This window comes from Cygnus olor, chromosome 2, assembly GCF_009769625.2.
Source record: "Cygnus olor isolate bCygOlo1 chromosome 2, bCygOlo1.pri.v2, whole genome shotgun sequence".
Taxonomy (NCBI): domain Eukaryota; kingdom Metazoa; phylum Chordata; class Aves; order Anseriformes; family Anatidae; genus Cygnus; species Cygnus olor.
The window spans coordinates 59,319,875-59,329,084 of record NC_049170.1 but is presented as its reverse complement, the minus strand read 5'-3'; the positions used below and the strand labels follow the sequence as shown (position 1 = coordinate 59,329,084).

The window sequence follows — 9,210 nt, the reverse complement described above, 5'->3', positions numbered from 1 at the left end:
TCAAAATACAAGGCTATAGTAAGAACTTCCTCTGATATATACCAGGCACGAATGAGCCACAAGAATGACGGATCTTGGAAGTGCAATGGAATTCATCCTGTGAACAGTCAAGAGTATGTATACATCCCTTAGAAATATTTGGTAGGGAAAGATACAGTTGTTTCATCTTTTTCTCTTCCTGCCTCTCCTAAACTAAAATTCTTTCTTGACCCTATTTCTCACTTTTGCGGGACCACTCTAGCTGCCAAAATTCTGCTACTTCCAGGCAAAACACAGACATATGACTCAGTCACATTGGCTGCCCAAAATCATCTTCACCTTACATTGTCAGCAAGTATAGTTAGCTTAAGGCTGAAAAGATGCTAGAAGTTGTCACCATGCCTGTGGGACAGCAAAACCTGCTATTTCATTTAGTCTATGGGAGCTTGGGGAATATGTGATAGGTAGGCACACAAAATTCAGAGGTTTGTTTATAGTATAGATAAGCGCCTGAAGTGCCAAAGTTGATTTTAATTTTAAAGGTCCTTATGCATTATGCAGCTCTTCTCCTTTTCAGTAAAATGCAAAGTTACAATGGAAACTACTTTATTCCAATGTGTTACTTCTTTTGGGGAACACGAGAGCAAAATGTCCTCTTTAAAGCCAGAATCATTTGCTGACTTGTTTGCCACAGAACCACATCCATCTTCTGCTCATGATTCGAATGTGAATCTACAGGAGGTGGGTATACAGTTTGCCTCTTGATCTTAATTTTTATCTCCCCTGTTTTACTCAGATTCCAACAAGGGGCAATCTAAAACTGCTGCTTCTGTAGGAGATTCAGGCTGTTATTTTCAGTCTGAAAGGAAAGCAGAGGTGGTAGCTACTCAAGGGGAAAGCATGTGCCTGGTGTTCTTAAGGGGGTTCCTCTCCCAAGGTCCACGGAACATGGCAAAGTCTTGTTGTGCATCTTCAAGTCCCATAGTCCTGAAATGCTGTGCATTTTTTTTTCTGGCTCCTCCTTGCACACAGGTTGAGCTGCCTCTACAAGTCAGAACCAGCCTGTTTTTTTAGTTCCTGTATGTAGACTGTTTTTTAGAGTCATGTACATTTATTGCCTTTTTCCCCTACTTTAGCAAAATTAATGTCTTTGATAGAACGAATGTATGCAACCACCTTTGAAATTGAGGGATGTCATGCTGTATATGGCTGAACATTTCTGAGAAGAGAAGGAAAGGTGGTGTGCTGGTACATCAGCAGTCCATGTGAGCAGAAGGAGCTGAGGAAAAGCTCAGAGGGGACATTGAGCCAAGAGTGAGGAGGTCTGGGTCAGTTCTCCACTCCTTTCTAGCAACCTACAATGTGATGTTTGGGCAAACTATTTCACCTTTTTGTGTCTCTGATTCCATCCCTGATTTTTGTTTTACTCCTTCTCGCTTAGACTTTTGAGTGCAAAGGTGAAAACATGTGCCTACTGTGAGCAGTCTGTGTCACGTCTGGATTGAGGCCTCCTGTAGGACTGGTGGGTGGCTTCTCTGGGTGAAGGGAGGTGCTGCACTTGCCTGAACACTGAATTTATCAAACACCTGCAGAAAAGTTTTTGCACACAGGTCTGTCCTGAAATGCATGTTGATTTACTCAAGTAAATGTCTTGAGTATGTCTCAAGACGTACTCGGTATGTCTCTTGGTCTGCCTTGATCCAGTGGAAGAGCTGGGGGGCTTTGTAATGGATCCTTTTCTTCTCGCTCCAGCTGGCCAGTGAACCAACCCACTGGTCTTGTGCAGGTAATTCTGATCAGAGATGTATGTCTTGTACCAGTATAATAAGATACTAAGCCATTCTCCTTCCCAATTCATACTTTTTTTTCTACTGTGAGTTTTCTGCTGATACCAGCCTCTAATTTCTCTTGTTTCTCCTCTTTTTAAGAAGGAAGATGAGATGATCAAGTGGAAATTAGAGGCCACTGTATGTCTGAAAATATTTTATCTCAAAGTATGCTGAATGATTAGAAAATCAGAGGTAAAATATTTCTTGGGCTAACAGCAAGCACAGTAAATCTGTATTTCCAAAGAAATTTGCATGAGCGGGGGGTACGAAAATGGCTTTAGAAATAAACTTAGCTTCAATTATGCTATGTTACTGGGAACGTGTGTTTATTTTTGTCAATGTCTTTGCTTCAGGATACAGCTGAAGATCTAGAATTGCCTTTTTTTTTTTTTTTTTTTTGGGGGGGGGGGAGATCCACTCCAACTGTATGGTTACAAAACGCTGCTTCTATCTTAAAAACGCTTGCAAAAATTGAGTGAGGGGCCAAGCAGAACTTCGCAGGGCTGTTGCTGCTCTCCTCCAGCTGGCACAGGGCTGCTGCTGGGCGGCTGGCTGCGGCCAGCAGGTTTGCCCAGGGGCCGGCGCTGGTACGAACGTGCAGAAACCCGCAGCCGGCAGGCACCTCGGCGCAGGTTTGAAACTCCCTCTCTTCGCAGGGCTGCGGCTTTCTTTGTCCGGGGGTGCCGCTGAGCAGCACAACGCCGGCCGGGACGAGGGGCTGGAGGTAGGTGAGTACGTGAGGCGCCATCGGCCCCCCGACTCCGTCGGGCCCCGGGCGGGCGGCCTCGGCCCTCGGCCGCCCTTCCCGCTGTGCTGTGAGGGGCCGGGGGTGCCTCCGTGAGGCCGGGCCCGGGTGGGAGGAGGCTGGCGACGGGAGGAGGAGGAGGAGGAGGAGGAGGAGGAAGGGGGAGCGGCGGCGTTGCGGGCGTTGCAGCCGTGCCGGACTATGGTGCGCCTCGGCCGGGGCTGACAGGCGGGCGGCCCCCGGCGCACGGGCGGCGAGAGCTGCCGGGGGAGCATGAGCTGCGCCCAGGCCGGCATCCTCCAGGTAAGGCACCGGGGGCACCCCCAGCCTGCCCGGGGGGCACCCCCAGCCTTCCGCGGGTACCCTCAGCCTTCCCCCGGCGCACCCTCAGCCTTCCCCAGGTACCCCCATCCTTCCCCAGCACGCCCGCATCCTCCTCCCGGGTACCCTCATCCTTCCCCGGGGGTACCCCCATCCTTCCTCGGTGCACCCCCATCCTTCCCCGGGTACCTCCATCCTACCCCAGCACACCCCCATCCTTCCCCAGGTACCCCCATCCTTCCTCAGCACCCCTCCACCCTTCCCCAGGTACCCCCATCCTTTCTCCAGGCACCTCCATCCATCCCCTGGGCACCCCCATCCTTTCCCCAGCACACCCCATCCTTTCCCCTGGGTTCCCCCATCCCTCCCCGGGCACCCCATCCTGCCCCCCGCTCCCCTTTGTGCCCGGGCGGCGATGTGGGTGTTGTTCTCGGCAGAGCACAGGGGCTGGGTGCCTGGCCGCCAGCTGGGTGCGACGAGCCCAGGCAGCGGCGTGGAGCCCACCAGCACCCGCTGGCAATCGGCAGCGCTTGGGGATGGGGATGCCCACCGCCGCCCGGGAGTCCCGTGCTGAATTCCCTGTGCTCGTGGCTCTGGGTGGTAAAAGGAGAAAATCTTACCCCCCCAGGTTTGGTTCTTGGCTCCTTGACAATGCAGCAAAATTTGAGCGCAAACTGTCCTTTTCTTTTTTTTTTTTTTTTTTTTCCCCCCAGCCCCCCCCCCCCCCCAGCCGTTGCTGTGGGCTAACCTTATGATTTGGTATTTTGGCTATTATCCTGCGTTATTATGTAACTGTGTTTTTCATCGGCAATTAAATAAAATTACTTATTATAAGTCTGCTAAGAATATTGCCCTAGCCTGTAGCATTGTCAAATACTGATTTTCTCATTTCGTAGCCTTTGCAGATAATGGATTTGTACCGACACAGGCACATACAATTGGTTTTGTTGTCTCTTGCATTGCTTCCCATGTGTTTTTTTTTTTTTTTTTTATAGTTGCAGAAGAAATTACTTGGCCTGGGTTTTGATTTTTGCATCCTGCTGTTTGGAGCTGCAGTAGTGCCTTTTTTTTTTTTTTAATGCTGCACTCAGCAGAAGTGCATAGTGAGACCGTATAACAGTCACCCGGGCTGTGCTCCTCTCCGTATATCTAAGAGCACTGCTGTCTTGGTTTGGGGGGCACCTAGCCCTGCTGAGCACAGCAGCAATTAGGGGCACGGTGCTGCTGTGCCAGAGATGTCACATAGCAGGTGGTCAGCTGTGCCTCTCCGATCAGCGCTCGTGCTAGGATTGCAGTTATTACAGTAATTCATTTTGGCTTGGGGGATTCATTTTGAAAATTTGGATTTTCCACTAAGAAGGGATTACGGTTTCTCTGCGTAGTACGTGTGTTTTGTGAAGAAGTGGAGTGCCGTCTGTAGCCTGCCTGCTCTCTCCACTTCTCTTCTGCCTCTGAAACGCACACCCGTTTGGACGGCACAGGTGCGATGTTGATTTTCCTGCTGGAACCAGGAGTGGATGTAAAAAGCAGCGCGCGCTCAGTCAACGCAACGCTCACCCTGTCAGTGCAGTCACAGTCTAGCACGGGGAGAAGGAGTATCTGTCCCCTGGGGAGAAATGCTCGTTCAATTTACTTGGTCGTTAGGAGGGTGAGCAGGGAGCTAGCTCAGAACAAAGAATGGTTGGCCGGGTCGCCAGCGCTGGCGAGGAGCGAGCAGCGTGCGTGTCGGCGGCGGGTGGCATGTTGTGTCCCTCGTGTGATGCGTACGCTACTGTGCAGCTGACTTAACGTGTCCTGAGCTCTGGACTCCTAACCTTTTTAGTATCAATCAACTCTTTCTCGTAAGCTGGCTCATTTGAAACCAGAGTGGGCCAGAGCACGAACTGATGCACTCAGTGACTTTATCGGGAGCTATAAATATATGAACGTGGCAATGATTTGAAAGCAAACCATCCGCTCGGATCCAGAACATCCTAAATAATGGATTCGCAATCCGTGTGCTCCGTTTTTTAAATGCGTGCTAATAAACAACATGGTACTTATTGTATTCCAATAAAGAACTGGCTAAGAGTTGTTAGTAAACAAAGCAGTGCATCTCCCCGGTGTTTGTATTTCAGACACGTGGCACTCGATCTGGCGTTCTTTGCAATCACGAGGTGATCCCTGCGATGAAGCTTCATGGCGTTCTGCACGTGCTACGCCTGACGTTAGGCAGTGTTCATTCATGATAGTGCTAAATCCTTCTCCTCGCCTCCTTTTGTGAACAGTCTTCACAGAAACAATGCAATTGCTTGAATAAGCGGCGTGAGCGGGATTTGGCTTATTAGCTACTTTCTGAAATACTCTGAAAGGTGTGGTTAAGGCAGAGGGGGAGGGACTCAAGCTGGGAGAGTGATGGTACTGAATAGCCACCGTCAGGCCAGGGCCCATTCTGATAAGGGGTTGTGCTACCCGTTCTTTGAAATTGTTGGAAATCTCAGTCTTGGGGATGCAGGCATTAAGGTTGCCCCTGTGGTTCCAACTCTGGTAAAAACTGCTTTTAAAAAATAAAATCCCATGATACAACCTCCTCATTTCCCCCACCTGTCAGCTATATTGTAAAGTTCAAACAGAAGGGGTCTTAATAATTAAAAAAAACACCACTCCAAAATATCTTAGTTTGTGACGATGACTTTGCTGGAGAATCCAGTTTGTCTTCGCAGTGGCTTTCCTTTTGTTCTTCTGAAGGCTCCCTCTGATCCAGTCTTACCTACTTAGTTTCTCCCAGATTTAGGGGCATTCACGGGACTGATGTTAGCACGCAGAGATCGTAGTCTTTGCAGACCCCTATAGACGGGGCAGAGAGCTCGACCCTCGCACAAGTGCTCTGGTTTGCTTTCCCTGTTTCTGTAGGGGGACTACTAGCCAGCTGAGGCCAAAGCATGCCTTTGTGTACCCAAAACATCAGTTTTGGGGCATACAAACGTACGAGTGGCTTCCACGAGCTGAGTCGATCGCGTCTCCTGCTGTCGCAGCTTTCCAGCCTGTGTAACGAGGAAGCATCCATGCATGGGGAGTCCCCAGCACCAGGTCTGCTCCTGGGCTGCTGGTGGCTGTGGCACCACTGGGAGTGTCGCTGCTGGTGTCCCCGTGGGGCTGGCAGGAGTGGCAGGAGGACGGTCCCGCTCCCACCTGTCTGCGTGCCTGCCTATTAGCACGCAAAGAAATTGCACCGCCTCCTTTTCTTCAGGACGTCTGTTGTTTGTTTATGCTCAGCGGCGCTCTCGGTTTTGGCAATAAAGAGATGACTCAGTTTTGCTTCTGTTTAAGACTTTTTTTTTTTAATCCGTTTCTCTTGTGAGGTTTTTTGTGCTGTTGTAATTCTGCAATGGCTGAGTGGCAAACACTGCAGGAGTTTGGTTTTGTCCCTTAGGAATAAATCTCAGATTTGATGAACGGTAATTCTAATGAAGTCTTAGACCAAATTTTATGTATTTCTGCATTTGTCCAAAGAAGCAAACAAATATTTTGGTTTCTCTTATGCTTGGGAAGGTGGGGGGGGCACGCAGCAGAGTGAAAAGTACAAGTACAGCCAGGAGCACAGGGCAGGCTGAGACGCCACCCGCTCCAGCTGGTGTTTTCCAGCTGAATTCTGAGCTCAGTGAGGTGCTTAGGATGGATCAAGAAGACATGGCAAGGGTCTTTGATGTAGGGAGCCCAGCGTCATTTTCATTCTGGTTAATGACTGGTGGCCAGGTAGCTGTATAATGGGCTTGTGAGTCAGTCCTAGCTTATTTATTTATTTTTGTTCAGCAATGCCATGGCTAGGGTGCTCCGCCGTCAGCTCCAAAGCATGAGGTTTAGGTTCTTCAAGGCAGGGCTGCTTCTCAGGAGGTGCTTGGACTGTCCCTTGGTAAGGTGGTGTCCCCGTCTCACCTCAGGCATTTGTGGGTTCATCAGGACGTGGACTGGTAAGGCTGCCACAGGCCAAGCAGCCTGCTGTGGGCAGCAGGCTGCTGGGGGCAAGAGGAGGGCTGTAGCCCCACAGCCTGCTCTCCCTTTGGGAGCAGGGAGGAGTTGGGTCGAGCAGAGCAGCAGCAGAGCCTGGAGCACGGTTCTCCACTGCAGTACCTGTGGCAGCTCCTGCTGTCCTCTCCCTCCGCTGGCAGCAGCAGTAGAAACCTCAGTTCCCCGGGTTCCTTCCCCAGCTCTCCGTTTTCACCATCTCACCCTTCTTCTCCATGAGAGGAGCGGCTTGGCTCGATCCCAGCCCCTCCTCCTCTCTGGACCACGCAGATAAACCCCGAGGTGCCTCGGGGGGAGCAATAAAGCGAGCTGTTCCTTTAGGCATCAGGAAGGGGGAAACGTGGGTGCTCGTGTTGGAAATCTCGAAGGGAGCGATCGGTGCCCTGCTCCCTGAGGACTCGCTGTGCTCCGTGGTAGCGCAGAGCTCTCTGAGGACGCGGCACGGGCTGCGGAGCAGGAGGGCTGTGGGAGAGGGACAGCGTGTGCGCAGCAGCCGGGAGCGCCGCTACTGAGACCTGAGCCGGGGATTTCATTTCATGCGCTGAGCAAAACAGGCGCGCTTTCACACTTCCCAGATATTTTTATATTTCTCTGCAGATGCTTGTGGAAGACCAAGCGTTTGTTTGGTTTGAAGCCTGAATTAATATTCCCATCCGACGTCTAGAGGCAAAAGGCAAAAAAAAAAAAAAGGCAAGTGTTTGCCCCAGAATTAAAATCTGTTTAAATGTGAGAGTTGTTAACCCGTGAAATAGTGATGCAGTAGAGAATGTCTCTTGGAGTGAATCACTTGTATTTAAAATGGAACACATTCTAAAAATAAATGGGTAATTGCCTCAATGTAGTCAATATGGAATTTAAAGATGACTGACAGAGTGATTTGTCATCCGTCACCGTAGCAGGAGTCATCTGGGAAGTCTGTGATGTTAAAGGCATTTGTTTCTATTAGCACCTCTTAAAGCAGTTCTGTTAATGAGCTCTTGAACACAGAACTGAAATCTGTTGTGTGGTATAATTAATTTTTCCATACCATAGGAAAATGTCTGCCTGGTGCACCTTCAATTACTGAATCAGGTTTCTCAGGTCCCAAAACGTGTGGCTCAACAGCCCTATTGTTTCAGAGAGAGGAGGAGCATGCTGTTCCCCTGGTGCCAGCACTGTGCTTTCACACGTCTCCGTGTGAAATTTGGGATGGCACCCCGCGAGCTCGGGAAGAGCTGATGTTGTGCTACCCACAGCAGACGTTCTGCGAAGAGGAAGGCTGGGGGATCCTCCTCCCAAACATGTAGAAGCAGAAGAGGTGGAGCAGGAAATCGCCTGCTTTTCCCCAGGGGAAGAGAGAGGAGAGCAAGAAATGGGGAGTGCTTGAAGAGACTGTCGGACAAGTTCTCTGCTGCGTGTCCATGGACCTCCTCTGAGCACTTGGCTGTGTGGAGTGGGCAGGTCAAGGAGCTGCTCTCCCGACCTTAAAGGTGCTGCCGAGCCTCCTCTTCCTCCCCGAAAGCAACCGCACATAGAACATACGCCGCGTGGACTTTGCTGAGCTAGGTAAGAAGCAACGAAGCTGGGGATAATCCGGCTTTGCTGCGAGCTGGGCACCTGCTGTAAGGCGCTTCCCGAGCAGTTGAACTGCAGTCCTCCTTCCAGCGGGACGGAGCAAACGCGTGGGGAGGCTGCCTGCCTGGGATCCACTGTCACACTTATGAGTGCCTGACAGAACTGGGAGACGGATGGGGTCACCCCGTGGGCCAGAGTGGTCCCTTGGGCAGCTAGGGACTTTCTCGGGCCCTGTCAAGACAGATGTGTTATTCTCACGAAGCAGGATGTATTGTCTTCTGCCACATCTTAATACAGCCTCAGGAAAATTTAGGCTTTTAAAATTCACATTCTGATGCGGAGCATCCATCAAGTGTTGGGTTGTTTGTCAAGTGTCTTTAATGGTGTGTAAAAAAAGATGCTATGGGAGAGGCCTTAGGATATTTAATGTAAAGATATATACTTTTTGTGTGCAACTGCATGGTTGTCTGAAGAAGGCAAGGGATTTACTCTCTGAAGCAGCATCTTGTTTCAGTAGTAAGTTTTAGCTGCTACATGCTTAAGGTGGAAAGGGAGGAAGTGGATGAAATATTTGATTCTGGAGCCAGAACATACATTTCCGAGATGATGCTGTTCAAGATTTGTGAAATGGCCGTTAGCCATTAACTTGTCGGCTGCCTTGGTTACAGGCCTGCGGAAGCTACGCGCAGATGAGGAGTGAGATCCTTTCATGAGCGTTAAGTTGCTTAATGTGATGGCACTATGCTCTTGCAAATGGTAGGCAAGGTGAGGTCAATG

General features: G+C 50.2%; 1 protein-coding gene across 8 annotated transcripts in view; it reads left to right on the top strand.

The window, feature by feature from the left end:
* Positions 1 to 2,459: 2,459 nt before the first annotated feature.
* Positions 2,460 to 9,210, top strand: part of HECW1 (HECT, C2 and WW domain containing E3 ubiquitin protein ligase 1) — a 266,693-nt gene continuing 259,942 nt past the window's right edge. For 3 of the 8 annotated variants that reach the window (XM_040548243.1, XM_040548235.1, XM_040548234.1), the window contains exon 1: positions 2,710 to 2,856. In XM_040548243.1, coding sequence (XP_040404177.1) covers positions 2,827 to 2,856 — 30 coding nt within the window. In that variant the 5' untranslated portion in view covers positions 2,710 to 2,826. Of the gene's footprint in view, positions 2,533 to 2,691; positions 2,857 to 8,200; positions 8,425 to 9,210 lie in introns of those variants that run through there. The other 5 variants (XM_040548239.1, XM_040548244.1, XM_040548245.1 and 2 more) reach the window with 5 other exon arrangements.